Source organism: Microplitis mediator, chromosome 3, assembly GCF_029852145.1.
Source record: "Microplitis mediator isolate UGA2020A chromosome 3, iyMicMedi2.1, whole genome shotgun sequence".
NCBI lineage: Eukaryota > Metazoa > Arthropoda > Insecta > Hymenoptera > Braconidae > Microplitis > Microplitis mediator.
The window spans coordinates 6841500-6860262 of record NC_079971.1 but is presented as its reverse complement, the minus strand read 5'-3'; the positions used below and the strand labels follow the sequence as shown (position 1 = coordinate 6860262).

At 30.6% G+C, this 18763-nt stretch overlaps 1 protein-coding gene across 2 annotated transcripts; it reads left to right on the top strand.

Moving 5' to 3' along the window:
• The first annotated feature begins 11136 nt into the window (after positions 1-11136).
• On the top strand, positions 11137-16844 carry LOC130664599 (uncharacterized). 2 transcript variants are annotated; one of them, XM_057464585.1, is made up of 3 exons: positions 11137-11248; positions 11484-12709; positions 12798-16844. In XM_057464585.1, the coding sequence occupies exons 2-3, from the start codon at positions 12021-12023 to the stop codon at positions 15505-15507; spliced, it is 3399 nt and encodes a 1132-aa protein (XP_057320568.1). In that variant the 5' UTR covers positions 11137-11248; positions 11484-12020; the 3' UTR covers positions 15508-16844. The 2 variants fall into 2 exon arrangements, with proteins under 2 accessions (XP_057320568.1, XP_057320569.1); XM_057464586.1 differs by lacking the exon at positions 11137-11248 and having other exon boundaries at positions 11423-12709.
• The last annotated feature ends 1919 nt before the right edge of the window (positions 16845-18763 follow it).

Sequence of the window (18763 nt, the reverse complement as noted above, 5' to 3'; positions counted from 1 at the left end):
ATTTATATTCCATTTTCCTGTACTTAAATACAATCTTTTAGTTAATTATTCTATATTTAATTATTTAATACGATTGACATTATTATTTATCATGAAACACCATTACAATTATTCTAATGTTGTGTTTCTATATTTCTATTAATTTATTTGTTATACGAGTCACTCTTTATTTAATATGTATATATATTAGCAATAATAGTTGGGTTCTTGTGATATGGTTTTCATTTATAAGTAACATTTATTTATTAAATATATCCTTTTCTCATTTGTTTATAGAGTATGCATTTGTTTATAACCATATTTACTGTTAACTATAGAACAAGGGCCTATTCATGATTTTTATGCGTGTGTTTTGTTTAGGTTTTAAGCATCGGGTGACAGGAAACGTTTCAAGACCACTCAAACTGTATTTATATTTCTCTGAATACAAAATAAAGATTTATTTATCTATTTATTTAAAGTTTCTTGTAATAAAAATATAAAATTCAATAAGTATGTGCCACGACGATTTATTATTTAAATTATTGACTAAATATCGATAAGACGCAATAAGTGTTGTAAAATATTAATATATAATTTCGAATGAAATTTAAATGCGCGCCTATTTATGGACCTCAAGTTCACTAATTAAATAACAGGTGAGGACACCTGAGGCCACTGAGGACATAACAGCGGGTATCCATACGGGCAGAAGTTGGTAAAGGAATTGCGTATACTTTTTTACATATAATATACCATACTACTATTATTATTATTATTATTATTATTATTATTATTATTATTATTATTATTATTATTATTATTATTATTATTATTATTATTATTATTATTATTTCTTTTTAAGTTAAATGCTCAGGGGGTTATCCCCGGTAGTCCGACTCTACCGAGGGCCTCACCTGAGCGCCAAATCGTTACTGCTGCGATGCTTCATCAACAAGATGATCAGCATGCGCAGCAGGCCAAGTTTCGTTGCCTTAGGAGACGGAGGGACCCGAGAATAACAGCCTTTTGCATCCTCGATGCCAGAAGCTCAACTTGCGCTGAACAAGTTGGTATTCTAGCCAATGCAGATACAAAAGACTGTTTCATCCCTCCAAGGACGCCAACAATGAGGACGACAAGTTTGACACGGTAGCCGGGGTAAAGTTTGCCAATTTCAAACAGGAGATCCTGATATATCTCGCGTTTGTGCTCTTCTTTAACCGTTATATTATACTCAGCAGGTGCTGAGAACTCAATGACATAAATGTCACGAGTGGTTTTATCGAAGAGCACGATATCAGGTTTGTTGTGATCTATTTTCCGCGTTGTTGCGAATGGCACGTTCCAATAAATGCGGCAACGGTCATTCTCAACAACTTGCGGAATATCTCCTGGCAGATAAGGCAGCACTGGTGTTTTATCGATACCGTGCGTATGTCTAAGGTGGTAGTAAAGTACTCGCAGAGCAGCATTATGACGCTGGATGTATGCACTTCTTGCCAGCACAGGACATGCTGACAAGAGATGCATAAGCGTCTCAGGATGTTGCTTACACACCCTACACGATGTGTCGGGTAGCTGCATCTGGAGTACTTTCGCACGGTATTCGAGGGTATTGATTACACCATCTTGGCAGGCAAAAATATATCCTTCGGTCTCGGACATCAGGCCAGCTGACTTAAGGAAGGAAAACGTCAGCTGGGTGGACAAGCCATGTTCACGCACGTGTTTAAAGAACACGCTGTGCATGGACTTGTCCATGTGTGTACTGAGCAGTTTTTGCTGCTCAGCATTCCTGACGACACTCTTAAATTCCTCCTTAGGGAGTTCAATAAGAGGGTTTACTCTTCCGAGACCTAGGGATTTTGCCGCGTACTTTGCTGCCTTATATAAGAACGCTCCCTTCTGCAGATTCTCATGACTATGAACAATCTGCATAAGGAAGTCGTCCTCATCTGCAGTGAAATTGACAACTTCGTATGTTAAACCCAAAACCAAACGATCGTGTAGACACTCCAAGCTCTGTAGACCTCTCCCTCCGATGTTCCGGGAAAGGTATAATCTGGTGACTGAGGATTTAGGGTGCATGCTCCGATTGATATTCATGACTTTGCGTGTCTTGATATCGAGATCTCTAAGCTCTTTTCGGGTCCATTTAAGGACACCGAAAGAGTAGAGTAGTATTGGGACAGCAAGCATGTTTGTTGCAGAGACTTTGTTTTTCCCGGAAAGTTCTGATGACCAGATTTTCCGGAGTCTCCGTCCATACTCGCTGCAGAGAGTCGTTTTGATTTTCGAGACATCCTGCATAGGACTCCCGTCAATCCCTAGATATTTGTACGACTCTCCGGCGTCAAGATGGTCAATGACGCTCCCATCTACTAACTCGATATCTTCGCGCAAATCAGAGCACTTACCCCTCACCAGATTAACGACCGCGCACTTGTCCAACCCAAAAGCCATGCCGACATCCCGTGTATACTCCCCTACGATATTTAAGGCTGTCTGAAGGTGTTCCTCATCAGGAGCATATACCTTCAGATCATCCATGTAGAGTAAGTGGGTGATCGAATATTTCCGATCAGTTGGTGGGCCCACTGAGTATCCACGGGTACGGCGTAGCGCAACAGATATCGGCAGCAGTGAGATGCAAAACAGCAGCGGGCTCAGGGAATCTCCCTGGAAGACACCTCGCTTGTACTGTACAACTTCCGTCACACGTTTGTCGTTGCCACATGAAATGTGGAACCGTGTTCGCCAAAGTTGCATCGTACGCTGTATGCATCCCACTGTATCGCGATTGACCCCAAGGCATTTGAGCAAAAAGAGAATGAGCTCATGAGATGTTGAATCGAATGCCTTACGGTAGTCAATCCAGGCCATGGACAGGTTGCGCTGATAGTAGACTGCGTCTTGAATGACACATCGATCTACTAACAGATTCTCTTTGCAACCTGACAGGCCTCTTTTACTGCCACGCTGTTCGTATATCTGCTGCCATACAGGATCTATCTCCTGCAGAATGCGATTGTTCAAGATTTTTGTGAAAACCTTATAAACTGCATTCAAACAGGTGATAGGCCTGTAGTTCTTTGGGTCAGACAAGTCACCTTTCTTGGGGATGAGCACGGTTCGCCCTTCTACAAGCCAGCACGGAATAGGTTCGTTGCCTCTGATAAAAGCTGTAAATATCCGGGCCAGATGGCTATGGGTAGAAGTAAGTTTCTTCCACCAAAATAAGTTAATGCCATCCGGACCCGGAGCAGCCCAGTTCTTACCATTGTTCAGAGCCAAACGAACTTCTTCCACGCTGACTTCAGGGCTCTCTTCATCAGCATTGTCGTTTCGATAGTGGCGACAAAATGCCTCGAAGTCGTTGAGAGCTGGAGTGTCACGATTCACGTTTGGTTGATCACCATACAACTCGGACCAGAAAGCTTCTACTCGCTCGATAGATGGGGGATCGCCAGAAACAGATGTCTTAGGTGTCAGAAAGCGTGAAGGACTTAACCGAAACAAAGAGTTATCGGTAAGCCGCTTCAGCTTTTTCTCTAGTGACTTTTTAGCAGTCACCAGAGCCCGCAACCTGTTGAGAGAACCTTCTTTGATGTTAAGAAGATTCTCCTTATTCAGTGTGTGATGTTGATATCGTAGTCCAGCCGCAATACGGCGGACTTTAGGCGTAAACGCTTTACGAGCATTTACGTACTCAATAACACACTGAATGCGGGAGACATGTTTCCGGAGATCATCAATCTTCAGTGAAAGCTGCCCAATGCGACCTCTCATCTTAGCCTCCGGAGAAGAAGTATTATTTCTTGCCGGAGGTAAGAGTGAGGAAGCAGCATCATAGACAGCTTGATTGATGGTGAGTAGAGTAGAATCTTCCTGAATCCGAAGAGATAGCTCGTGGTTTTCCGTGTCAAGTTGGTCTTTGGGGTAGTGTGTCTTTTTAGAGACACATACTTGTCGTCTTTCAAAATCATTGTCGGCGTCTTCGGAAGAACGGCGTCTCTCCTGATGTAGCTGTGCTGGAAAAGACAGACGGTGAGATAGCCGTCTGTTATTTAACAGTGATCTTCGTGTTCGCCTGAGATGAGAGGCATAATCACGCAAATGTTGTTGTGAAAAATGGCTATGATTAGGGTGCATATCGCTCCAGAGAGCATGCATCCTAGCCATATAGCCTCTCCGCTCCGGTTCACTGTTATTATAGCACATCAGGAGATCGGCTCGTAATTCCTCCGTCCACCTAAATGCGGTCCGTTGTTCGCCAAGGTCGTCATCGTTCGGAATCTCGGTGCTCCGCCCAGCTAGTGGGTAGCCCTCATCCGAGAAGGGCCGGTTGTGGGGAGCACTTCTGTGTTCAGGATTGTCTTGAACTCAGTTTACTTCACATTGGGGAGTTAACCCAATGCGAAGGTTGTTGTGCGCTTAGTAGGTCAGTAGATGAAGGGCTGACCTATCTAGCCCACGGTGCGCCACGGAGTAATCAAAATCTCCGCTGGCCGCACAACATGCACCGTGGGCTATTATTATTATTATTATTATTATTATTATTATTATTATTATTATTATTATTATTATTATTATTATTATTATTATTATTATTATTATTATTATTATTATTATTATTATTATTATTATTATTATTATTATTATTATTATTATTATTATTATTATTATTATTATTATTATTATTATTATTATTATTATTATTATTATTATTATTATTATTATTATTATTATTATTATTATTATTATTATTATTATTATTATTATTATTATTATTATTATTATTATTATTATTATTATTATTATTATTATTATTATTATTATTATTATTATTATTATTATTATTATTATTATTATTATTATTATTATTATTATTATTATTATTATTATTATTATTATTATTATTATTATTATTATTATTATTATTATTATTATTATTATTATTATTATTATTATTATTATTATTATTATTATTATTATTATTATTATTATTATTATTATTATTATTATTATTATTATTATTATTATTATTATTATTATTATTATTATTATTATTATTATTATTATTATTATTATTATTATTATTATTATTATTATTATTATTATTATTATTATTATTATTATTATTATTATTATTATTATTATTATTATTATTATTATTATTATTATTATTATTATTATTATTATTATTATTATTATTATTATTATTATTATTATTATTATTATTATTATTATTATTATTATTATTATTATTATTATTATTATTATTATTATTATTATTATTATTATTATTATTATTATTATTATTATTATTATTATTATTATTATTATTATTATTATTATTATTATTATTATTATTATTATTATTATTATTATTATTATTATTATTATTATTATTATTATTATTATTATTATTATTATTATTATTATTATTATTATTATTATTATTATTATTATTATTATTATTATTATTATTATTATTATTATTATTATTATTATTATTATTATTATTATTATTATTATTATTATTATTATTATTATTATTATTATTATTATTATTATTATTATTATTATTATTATTATTATTATTATTATTATTATTATTATTATTATTATTATTATTATTATTATTATTATTATTATTATTATTATTATTATTATTATTATTATTATTATTATTATTATTATTATTATTATTATTATTATTATTATTATTATTATTATTATTATTATTATTATTATTATTATAACAACTTTGGCTCACAGGGTAGAGATAAAATCTCTATTGAACAAAATAACAAAATTGCTTATGATATTAGTGAACAAATTGATGACATAAGTATGGACCATATTGGAGGTTTGAAACAGTATATTCAACAATGCGTCAAAAAAGAATTACAAATATTGAAAGATAGTTTTAAAAAGACTCTTGCTGATGAAATATCAAAAATTTCGATGGATTTGAAACTCGAATTTGAAGAACTGAAACAAATTCTAAGCTCAGAACAATCAAAGCTCTTAAGTAAGGATAATCATAAAGATAATCAAAAACCTCATTTCTATAGCTCAGCTGTGAAAATACCTAAAAAAGTAATAAACACTGAACGCATTATAATTAAACCAGTTAGTGAACAGAATGGTAACGTAACTTTAAACCAATTAAAAACTAATGTAAATGTCGCACAACTTGGTATCGGGATAAACAAAGTTACTAGTAGATCAGATGGTCGAGTTATCATTGACGTTGAAAAGGATTCCGATAAAAACACTCTGACAAAAGAAATTCATACCAAACTTGGTAACGTAGTTAAAATTACTCCAATAGTTAAAAAACGACCAAAGTTAAAAATCGTCGGCGTAGAGAAAGAACTTATAGATATGAACGGTAATACATTTCTGGACATCTTGTGCAATCAAAATGATCTAAAAAAACCAGATAATCAACCAGCCGATATGAAATTAATAAAGAGATACTTAATTCGGGATGAATATGGGACAGTTTTACTCGAAGTTGATCCTGATATTCATCGAAAGATATTAGAGAACAATAGAATTAAGATTGGATGGAGAAGATATAAGGTCTTTAATTACGTCGATGTAAAGAGATGTTTCAAGTGTTGGGGATACAACCATTTCAAAATTAATTGCACTAAGCAGGAAACTTGCCGAATTTGTGCACAACAGCACAATGAAAAAGATTGTAAAAATGATTTTAGAAAATGTATAAACTGTGTTGAAATGGTTCAGAAATTGAAGTTGACTGACGTAAACGTAGATCATGAAGCTACAAATCATAAATGTAATTGTTATATAAAAATATTGGAAAAAATAGAATCTAATACATTACGTAGTAATAATCAAAATTTTTTAGAATAAATTCATTAAATGAATGTAATTTATCAGTATTTGTTTTTAATGTATGTGGGTTGACGTATCGTAAAGATCAAGTTGATTTATTGTTATGTTGCGAAAAACCGGATGTTGTGTGTTTATCAGAGACACACGTGACAGAAGATGTATCTGATCATGAAATAACGTTTAATAATTATAATTTAATAAGAGCAAATACTAAAAATTGCAGAACTGGCGGCACAATTATTTATGTTAAAAAAAATATTAAGTTTAAAGTTCTATATAATTTAGATAATGTAATCGAAGGAACGTGGATGAATATTATAAAGATAAATAAGCTAACAATATGTAATTTATACAGATCACCCAGTAGCAATGTTAGTAAATTCTGTGATAAAATCATACAATTAACTGACAAACTACTGGAGCTCGACAATTTAATAATTGTTGGTGATTTTAACATAGACGTCAAAAAAAACGATTACTATGCTAATAAATTGATAAATGAACTAGCTTATATCGGTCTTAGACAGAAAGTTAAGAAACCGACTAGGTCAACGCTAAATTCGGATACAATAATAGATTTGGTATTTTCAAATTTCAATTTAATGACGAAAGTGTTAGAATCTCCAAAAATTTCAGATCACAATATAATAAGACTAGAAATTAATAAAGAAAATAAAACTGTTATTTCGGAATCATACTACAAAAGAGACTACCGAAGTTTTGATGAAGATGCTTTCATAGATAATTTACTACTTAAATTTTATAGATTTAGCTATGACTTCTCTAGGGATGCCTTAGAGTCAGTTGTCCATAATAAATTTAATTTAGTGACCAATGAAATAATTGATAATATTAATAATACATTAGACGACATGGCACCATTAGTAAAAAGAGAAACTTATTACTCGTGGAAAGTAAAACCGTGGATCAATAAATCTATCATCGATAAAATTAAAATACGTGACGCGTCTTTTAGGAGAGCTAGGAAATCTAAACTATTGGCAGATTTAATTGTATATAGAAAATTAAGAAATGAAGTGGTTAGTCAATTAAGAATTAATAAAAAAAGTTATTACGAACAAATTATAGATAAAAATAAGAATAATATGCAAAGGTTATGGAAATCATTAAAAGATTTAATTGGGGACAAGAAAGCTTGTTCTACTATTTTGAACGAAATTAATTTTAACGGAGAAGTTATCGACGATCCATCTATTATTGCAAATAGATTAAATAAGTATTTTATTGATAGTATAGAAAAAATAATTAGTGATATTGGCTGTGATAATGTTAATAATGAGTTTCATATTGAAAATAATAAATTAGGAAGATGGAATGAATTTAATGGAACTACTTACTCTAAACTAAATATGATTATTAATCAGTTTGACGTAAAAAAAGGATCAAAGAATGAAATTAATGCTGAAATTATTCAATTAGTCTGGAGAGCAATAAATGATTTGATTTTATCTATGATAAATAAATCCCTGGAACTTGGAATTGTGCCTACAGATTGGAAAACATCAATTGTAATACCCATTCAGAAAATTAAGAATAGCATAAAAGCTGAAGAGTTGAGACCAATAAATACTTTACCGATATATGAGCAAATATTAGAACAGGTGGTAAAAGAACATTTGGAAAATTTTATAGAAAATAACAACATTTTAAACAACGAACAGTCAGGTTTTAGAAAAAAGTACTCATGCGAAACAGCCTTGCAAGATTCGTTCATAAATTGGAGAATTGACTTAGATAAAGGATTACATATTGGTGTTCTATTTGTCGATTTTGCACGAGCTTTTGAGACAATTAATAGATACAAATTATTAAAAAAACTACAGGTTTTAGGTATAGGAGGTACAGTTCTCAAGTGGTTCAAATCGTATTTATTGGAACGAAAGCAAAAAGTAAAATTTAAAAATATATTTTCAAATGCTGAAGAAGTTAAACATGGTGTACCCCAGGGTTCAAAGCTGGGGCCTTTATTATTCATAATTTATATTAATGACGTCGTCATAAAACTTAAAAATCTTGGTATCAACTGTAAATTATTTGCGGACGACATGAAAATATATTTTAGCAGTAATAATATAAGCCTAATTGAAGATAAATTGAATGAGAGTTTAAACATATTACAAGAATGGTTAAAAGAGAATCAACTAAAAATAAATATTAAAAAGACAGTATTTATGGTAATTCATGATCAAAGAATACAAAATATAAGAGGCAAGTGTATAATAAAAATGAACAATGAGGTGATTAAAGAAGTTAATAAAACTAAATATTTGGGAGTAATGATAGATGACAATCTGACGTTTAATGACAATTCAATATTTGTAGCTAATAAAGTAGCAAAGAAAATCAATGTTCTATATAGGCTTAATCATAGTGTAAGTAGTTATACAAAATGTGTAATATATAAGACGATAGTTGCTCCTCATTTTGAATATTGCAGCACTGTGATGCTAAATTATAGCCAAAATAAATTAAATACATTACAAAAATTACAAAATAGGGCTATGCGTATTGTTCTAGGCGTTAACAGGTATACTAGCATAAAAGTAATGTTACAAACTCTTGGATGGCTGTCAATCCATCAAAGAATCATGTATAATACTTGTATATTGATCTATAAAATGATAAATAGACTAACACCATCATATCTGTATGATCGCGTTAAACTAAACAACGAGAGAAGTATGTATAATACTAGGAATAGTAATCTATTAAACATTGAGAATATGAAAACACGAACAGCTGAAAAGTCTCTTATATACAAAGGCTACAGCTGGTATAATGAATTACCTATTACAATAAGAAATGAAACAACCCTACCAGGTTTTAAAAGACAATTAAAAGAACATATAAAATTATGTGTAAATTTTGAAATATTGTAGATAAATTAATAATTGACTTAGACGACAAACTTGTAAGAGTCTTCTCGTCACATAAATCTTAAATGTATGAACGCAATATTGTAAATGGTTGATGTAGCAAATTGCTAATGAATAAACATTTTTATTATTATTATTATTATTATTATTATTATTATTATTATTATTATTATTATTATTATTATTATTATTATTATTATTATTATTATTATTATTATTATTATTATTATTATTATTATTATTATTATTATTATTATTATTATTATTATTATTATTGTTATTATTATTATTATTATTATTATTATTATTATTATTATTATTATTATTATTATTATTATTATTATTATTATTATTATTATTATTATTAGATATATCCAGACACGCATTACATATCGTATAGCAATCTTACTAAGCATCATTCTAACTAATTATACTTTTGTAATTAGCAATAAGTGTGGTGATAAATAAATAAATATTATTGTTGAGAATCTCGAGATGAGATTTGAACTTTCTTTGAATGTGGAAAAACCGACTCCCACAGGTTTATGTTAAAAAAAAAAATTAAAAATTGGTTTATAGTTTAAATGGATCTCAAGGAATTGAACAAACAGTATAGCTTGGAAAGATTATTGTCCATTAAGAAGCTGAACGAACTCTAGAATTGGACAAGAAATATAAAATTATGGAACTAAAAACTGTAAAAACTTAATTTAGGCCAAAAATGATTGTCAACAACTACGATAAATGTAACATTTTTTTTAACAAATCGATTAGTGATTCATTTAAATGAAAATGAAGATCAATATGAAACTTTAACTTCAATATTACGATACTCTGTACAATATATTTAAATTTATAATACAAACAAACATAAAAAATTGTTTGAAGAGATTTTTTTTATTCTTATTATATTTAAAAGAAGCATATAAAACTCAAATTAAATGCTAAAAATTTTTTTATGAATTTAGTTTAATCAAAAGTTTTATTTATCTATAAATCTATCTTAATTCTGACTAAAAAGCCTGGACAAAATCGACTGAAAATATTAATTTCAAAAGTTAATATGTTAATTTACAGGTTATTCGTAAAATTTTAATTTTTTAAAGTACATAAAAATATCTATTGATTATAAATTTAAAAAATCGATTTGTCAACTGCCATCTATTTCATATAATCTTAACTAACATCATCTATATGTATGTATGTAACTGTTTTGTAAACGAATTGTCTTAACCCGTCAGCAATCCCGTTATGAGCATTTTGCTCACAGGACACTATTCAACTTATAGGATGTCGCTGTCGCGCAAGCGAGACACTAAAAACCACAGGAGTGCTGACGGGTTAACAATAACGTGCCTGACTTTTTATTTAGTCACAATCAGTCATCACCGCGAGTTATGTATACACGCGTTTCCGTATTTTTATTAATGTTTTACTTTAAATATTAATTCATCATTGTCGTTGAATAAACTTCAATTGTTAATAATGAATTAATAGTGTGTTATTTATTTAGTTTATTATGTTACTTTTCCATTATATATATATATATATATATATATATATATATATATATATATATATATATATATATATATATATATATATATATATATATATATATAGTCCAAGCTCGTCTAAAGTAGTTGTCAGAGGGTGTAGGAGAAAAAATTTGAGATTTAGGCTCCCTCTTCATCTTATTTCTCGATCGCGTTCTTCATGTGCGTTTTACAGATATGAATTGATGCAAGTCGTTCCTAATAAGTAACGATTGAAATTAGGTTAAGAAACCAATGAATAGTGATAAATTCTTCACAAATCAAAGTTAATAATATACAAATGTTATTTAATTGTAATACTATGCATTCACAAAAATTTATTGTTTTAAAAATTCGTCTTAAACGAACACTGAGTGATGCTGATAACGAGCGTCCAGACATGCAATTTGAGCGTCCGAAAGAGTGGGGGACGTAGAGTCATAACGAAAAGAGCGGTAGGGAGAGGTGCTTTTAACGAGTTTAGACTATAGATATATAAATTAAACAGAAGAAGTGAGCAGCTTCTTAAACGAATAGCGCGCCTATAATAGCACGTGACGCAGATGATGTCATGTGATCCCGATGAAATGACATGATGAAAAAATGTAGTGTGATGGATATTTAAATGAAGAATAAGTGGTCCTCCATCTTATGAGATGGCGTTAAAATAGGCGCGCGCACGGCAATATCACATATAGTCTTACAAGATTCGTACGTCGCTATTAGTTTCATTATGGATCCCGCCAAAGATTTAACGTTTACTCAAGTCATAAAAAATTTGACTAAAACAGTAGCTGGCTATTGTGATACAATTTGTCAGAGCGATTCAGTCACATATGAAGAGTGTTTAAGATGCGCAAAAGTTTGTACCGATACTATTAATTATTTTAATTCAATATTATCAGATTCAAAATCTCGTGTTCAAGAAAAACAGTGTTTACAAGAAAATATTTCACTTTTGCATTATTACCATGAAAGGTTTATCCACTTAAGTAGACAAGTTAATGGTGATAATTCGAATCCTAATAATTTAATAAAATGGCGAGATTTAGAAAACGCTTTCCAAGATCGTATCAAAACTGGTTGCATAGTGAACCTTGGTCACACTGATATGCGTGAATTTTTAAATGATGCAAAAAATGTTGTGCTTGATAAAATACACAATATTTTAAATCAAGAAGGGAACATTAAAGTGAGTAGTACACTGCTAAGTAATTTTCAAAATATTAAAAGTGATGGCACTGTTGAAGAAAGAAAATCATTTAAAACCAAAACTCATGAAATTCTATTCGCAACGTCACTCAACGATTGGTTTAATGATAATGTCTACGATATACTGCTGAAAAAAGTAGAAGAATTTTTTCACAAAGATTCGGGGTGGAGTTTGAAGGAAACAATTAATTTAACCATCAATGTTTCAAGGTATATGTATACATATATATATGTTTATTTATGTTTACTTGATCTCTTAGTAAAATTTAATTTTAATGTGTCAATCAAATATTTCAAGGTATGCACCTCTGCAAGTCGGCGTTTCTACGTTCATCGAACTGCCCAAGGAGATTCGTGATAAAAAAGCAGTGCTCAACATTAAAAACTATGATGAGTATTGCTTTCTGTGGTGCGTTAATGCAGCGTTATATTCCGGTACAACTAAAAGTCCTGAGAGACCATCTTCTTACCCACATTTTAGTCAAAACTTAAAATATGAAGGTATTAAATTTCCTATTCAACTAAAAGACATTGCTATTTTCGAAAAACTTAATGATTTATCTATTAATGTTTACAGTTTAGAGTCAAATTTTATTAAAACTAAGAAAAACGAACTATCAAGTGATATTGTACCATTATATTTAAGTAATAATAATGTTGATTCAGATACAGCAACAATTCATTTGCTAATGTTGGAAGCATCAAATATTAGTAATGAAATTGATGAAAATCCCAGCAATTATGTGCCGATATTTCATTTTGCTTGGATTAGAAATTTATCGCGTTTATTTAAGAGTCAATTATCTAAAGCTCATTGTAAATTAATTTTCTGTGATCGTTGCATTTGTCATTTTAAGCTTAAAACTGCTTATGACAAACATCGACTTGATTGTTCGGCGTATAATAATGTTAGAATGAGATTACCAGAAAATGATGATAAAATTATGCGATTTAAAAATTATAAATTTAAAGAATCAGTGCCCTTTGTTGTTTATGCTGATATTGAATGTACACTTTTATCTGAGCCGGAAGAAGTTCAAAAGCATGTCCCGCACAGTGTAGCTTTTTATATTCATTGTAGTTATGACAATTCATTGTCTAAATTTGAAATAAATCGTTCTACTGATTGCATTGAGTGGTTTGTACAGTATTTGAAAAGTTTCGGTAAAAAATTAGATCGTATAATAAAAAATGTTAAAAAAATGGAACCACTTAGTGATGCAGAAAAGAATAATTTCAGAACATCAAGAAACTGTCATATATGCGGTAAGCCTTTCATATCTCCCAATGAAGAAAGATGTTACGATCATTGTCATTTTACAGGAAAATATCGAGGTCCGGCACACATTTCATGTAACTTAAATTATAAACAACCTCACACGATCCCTGTAATATTTCATAATCTGTCTGGTTATGATTCACATTTCATAATAAAATCTTTAGTATCGGCTTTCAGTGGTAAAATCACAATAATACCGGAAAATAAAGAAAAATATATAGCTTTTACTAAAAGTATCGAAAATACAGATGTTTCGTTAAGATTTATTGATTCATTCCGTTTCATGGCTTCTAGTATAGAAAAATTAGCATCATATCTTAGTGATGATGATAAGAAAATTACACAGCATTATTATCCCGATCTTGAGGAATTTAAATTAGTTACACGCAAAGGTGTATTTCCATATGAGTATGTGGACTCAATCAAAAGATTTGATGATAAGCAATTACCTGAAAAAATATTATTTTATTCCAAACTTAATGACGAGAGTGTGTCTGATGAGGACTACAACCATGCTCAACAAATTTGGAATAAATTCAACGTTAAAACACTTGGTGAGTATTCAGACTTATACTTAAAAACAGATGTTTTGCTATTGGTTGATATATTTGAAAATTTTCGTAAAAGTTGCCATCAAACATATGAGTTAGATCCTTTACATTATTATACTGCTCCGGGACTTGCTTTTGACGCTATGCTGAAGCATACAGGTGTTGAATTAGAATTATTAGACGATTCAGAAATGATACTGTTTATAGAAAAAGGTATTAGAGGTGGTGTGTCGCAGTGCACAAATCGCTATGCTCGAGCTAACAATCGTTTTATGGAGAACGATTTTAATCCAAATTTAGATGAATCGTACTTGATGTATTTCGATGTAAACAATTTGTACGGGGCCGCAATGTGCATGTCTTTACCGCAAGGATCATTTGAATGGGTAGAAAATTTTGAATATACACAGGAGAACATGGAAACTCTTTTTAATTGTAGTGAATCTGAAGGATTTATATTGGAGGTGGATTTAAATTATCCAATAGAGCTACATGATCTGCATAAAGACTTGCCATTGTGCCCTGAACATTTTGTACCTCCCAAGAGTAAACAGTCAAAATTAGCCACAACTTTATATGCAAAAGAAAAATATATAATTCACTATAAAAATTTGCAGCAATGCCTCACGCTAGGCATGAAGCTTGTAAAAGTTCATCGAGTGTTGAAATTTAAACAATCAGTATGGTTAAAACCGTATATTGATAAAAATACTAATTGTAGAAAAAATGCAAAAAATAAATTCGAGACCAATTTTTACAAGCTTATGAATAACGCGGTTTTTGGGAAGACAATGGAAAATGTTAGAAAGTATAAAACTGTTAAAGTAGTTGATTCATGGACGGGTAAAAATGGCGCTAAGACGTTAATATCAAAGCCTAATTTCCATAGTTTTGATATTTTAAATGAAAATATTGTTATCATTGAAATGAAAAATTTAAATGTATACTTTAATAAGCCAATTTATGTCGGTTTCAGTATTCTCGATTTATCAAAGACTTTTATGTATGATTTCCATTATAATTATATAAAGAATAACTTTAAAGATGATGAATCGAAATTATTGTACACTGATACTGATAGTTTAATTTATGAGTTTAAGGTTCCAAATATTTATGACATTATCAAACGTGATATCCATAAATTTGATACCTCAGATTATCCACAGAATAATGTTTAGGGTATTCCTTTAAAAAACAAAAAAGTTTTAGGTCTAATAAAAGATGAAAACAACGGGAAAATAATGGCAGAGTTTGTTGGCTTAAGAGCAAAGCTATATACATTTAAAATTTTTAATGATAATCAAGCTATAAAAAAAGCGAAAGGTGTTAAGGGCTCAACTTTAAGGACTATCACGTTTGATGATTTCAAAAAATGCCTCTTTGAACATGTTGAGATTAAAAAACCTCAATTCTTAATAAGAAGCCGTAAACATGAAGTAAAAACTATTAAACAAACTAAGTTAGCATTAAGCTGGGATGATAATAAAAGAAAATTAATTGATGGTTCATCCGACACCCTAACTTGGGGATATAAAGAAACCATAACTAATAGTAATGATTATGATGATGATGATGATGATGATGAAAAAATGATGACTGGTTAGACAAAATTATAGAATATGAATTTATAATGATAAGTAAATCAAGGTTTATAAATAAAAGAATAAATAAATAAATATGTTGTGAATATGTAAATTTTCGTTCTAATATTTTAAAATTGATATTGTAACCGTGCAGCAAGCGTAAGACGTGAGAGTGTGGCTCTCTCGCTTCATTTATTTTCTCTCTCTCTCTCTCTTTCTTCTTGCTCTGAGAGTCAAGTGCAGCAGTCTAGTCTCAGCGTTAGAATTTGGGGGATGATTTCGCGCAGCATAAGACCGCAAATTAGTCCCTGCGCATAATTAGGTGGGGTCAACGCAGGTTGGTGGCCCAGAGAACTGACCCGAGACGGACACTTGAGTTCGGTTAGCGAAAACGCACCGACGCAAAATTCTTTCTGCTCAAATAATTATTTATGAGAACTTTTCTTTTGATATATTAAACTAAATTTATTTAACTTATTATAAGTAATACGAAAACCTTCCGCTTGGTTCTTTCATAATTTATTTGAACTGAGATTTAACTTGTTAATTGAGATACGTGGCGTTGCTTTGATACACAAAATCTAATATTACACCTAAAGTTCATTTATCTGGTCAAATAAATAAAACCAAAGAGTATAAAGTGAGTGGTGTGGTTTTTCTTCGTGTGCAACAACCTGCCGACGCTGATCCCAGGAGCCCGAGGAACCTATTGGACACCAACATCACCAGGACAAAGCCGAGAAGAATCGTCGACCAGTTTTGTCAGTAAACAGATCAAGATTCTGATAAGTTCTGAACAAATTATATATAGATCTACGGATTATAATTCGTTTTCTCTCTCTTCAACGTAGCCCAATATTAAAATCATTTAACAAAATTGTCGCATTTCACGCTCTATATATTTACGCGTTTCTTAATGAATAAATTTCTTTCGTCGATTATATACATATATATACACGGAAAAAAATTTTCTGTAACCGTAAGATAAGACAACTTACAGTAACAAATTTCTGCCTTAATATACGGATAACGAAGCATTCGTTATGATTACAATGTTTTTGCACCTAGCAATGGTTTGTAACTGCAGCAGAACTGTTGTGTTGCAGTAAAAAAAGTGATTTGTTAAAATAACAAAATGAATTTGTAGCACTGACAAAATTTTTGTCTCCACAAGCTAAGATTACTTAAAATAACAAATGCTTGCTTTGAAATACGATGATATTGATATAATGAATATCATTTGTTCTCATAACGAATAGGCTTCTTAATTATGACACAATTTCATTTGTTATTATAACAAATTGATTTGTTACCGTAAGCTAATCATGTTTGTCAGTATAACAAAATTTTTTGCTATCCCGTCTTTTGTTATGACGACGGAACTCTTTCTTTCCGTGTATATATATATATATATATATATATATATATATATATATATATATATATATATATATATATATATATATATATATATATATATATATAAATTTAGAATAATAAAAGAGGGGAATTTCGTATATGATTGGGAATCTTGGTTAAATAAAATTTGATAAAATTATAAATCTGATCTTTTATCTAACTTTAATTATCACCAGCGTCATTTAGTTAAGTTCATTTCAGCCGCGTGTCCGGCTCAAAGAGAGTCAACCCACATCTGAGATTCTTTTCCCGATTTGCAGGACCAGCAGCAGAGAACTTCAATACTTACAATTAATAATAAAACTTAATTATCAATAGTTATTCGGGAAAATTAATTGACTGTAGTCCGTGGCTACTGAACACGACGTATAGTCAGGGCCCACCGTTATAATATAAGCTTACAGATCTGATTTCTCATTCCCGATGATGCGGTTACCAATGCTAAACCACTTACCGTACGATTGGATTCCTCGTTTTATTTTTAATATTTCAACTCAGTATACATAAGGATACATTACTTTACTGAGCTCCTCTTCATCGAATGGATCTACAATTGGCTGATCTTAATAATCCACTAGTGTATGAGTTACAAGAATAGTTTCTTGCAATGTTTCGAATGTAGAAAATTCAGTCATCCAATTTGGCGTATTTCCTATCTTGAAAACATGTTCAAATTTATTAATTCTAACTTTATCTCCAACTTTGAACTTGATCATTCATCTTTCTTTGCAACCTAAAGACGTTTGTAAATCCTTAATTTAAAAAAAAGATTCAAAACGATTCAATTTTGCTATTCTATAAATATATGTTCACCATTAAGTGAATCGTTTTGTTTGATCAGGGATATATTTTTTAAGATATGTTTCTCATTTTCAGCAGTTACATCAACAGCTTTCATTTTAATAGTACGATGTTTGGAATTTGTGTAAAAATTTATATTTCTGCTAGCATATCAATTCGGATAAATTAACCACGAACAGAAAATTTTCGTCCCATTGAATATTTTAGTGTTCGATTAAGATTTTCACATATTGATGCCTTTAGGTAACATCAACAGCTCGTAACGTCACGAGCGCTTTTACTCTTGATTGGAACTGCGTAATAACATTATAAAAAATATATATAACTGTAAGTAAGTACTTATAATCTTCGACGTTCAAAATATATTGTATCGACCACTCAATCTGCTTGCTAGCTCGAATCCTATCTATAAGATTAGGTGTTAAGAATTTAGACATCCAAAACAAAGAACTGATAAATTGATAACAGTTTCATCAATGATCATAAACATTTCTTTTTCTCTATCGTTATTGGACGTTAATTCAGTAGCACTAGGGATTTTATATATTTATAATAGTCTCGTAGATCAATCACAGCAAAGGAACGAACAATAAGCGAACACTCGGCTGAAACACTAGTAACTCCTCATTTT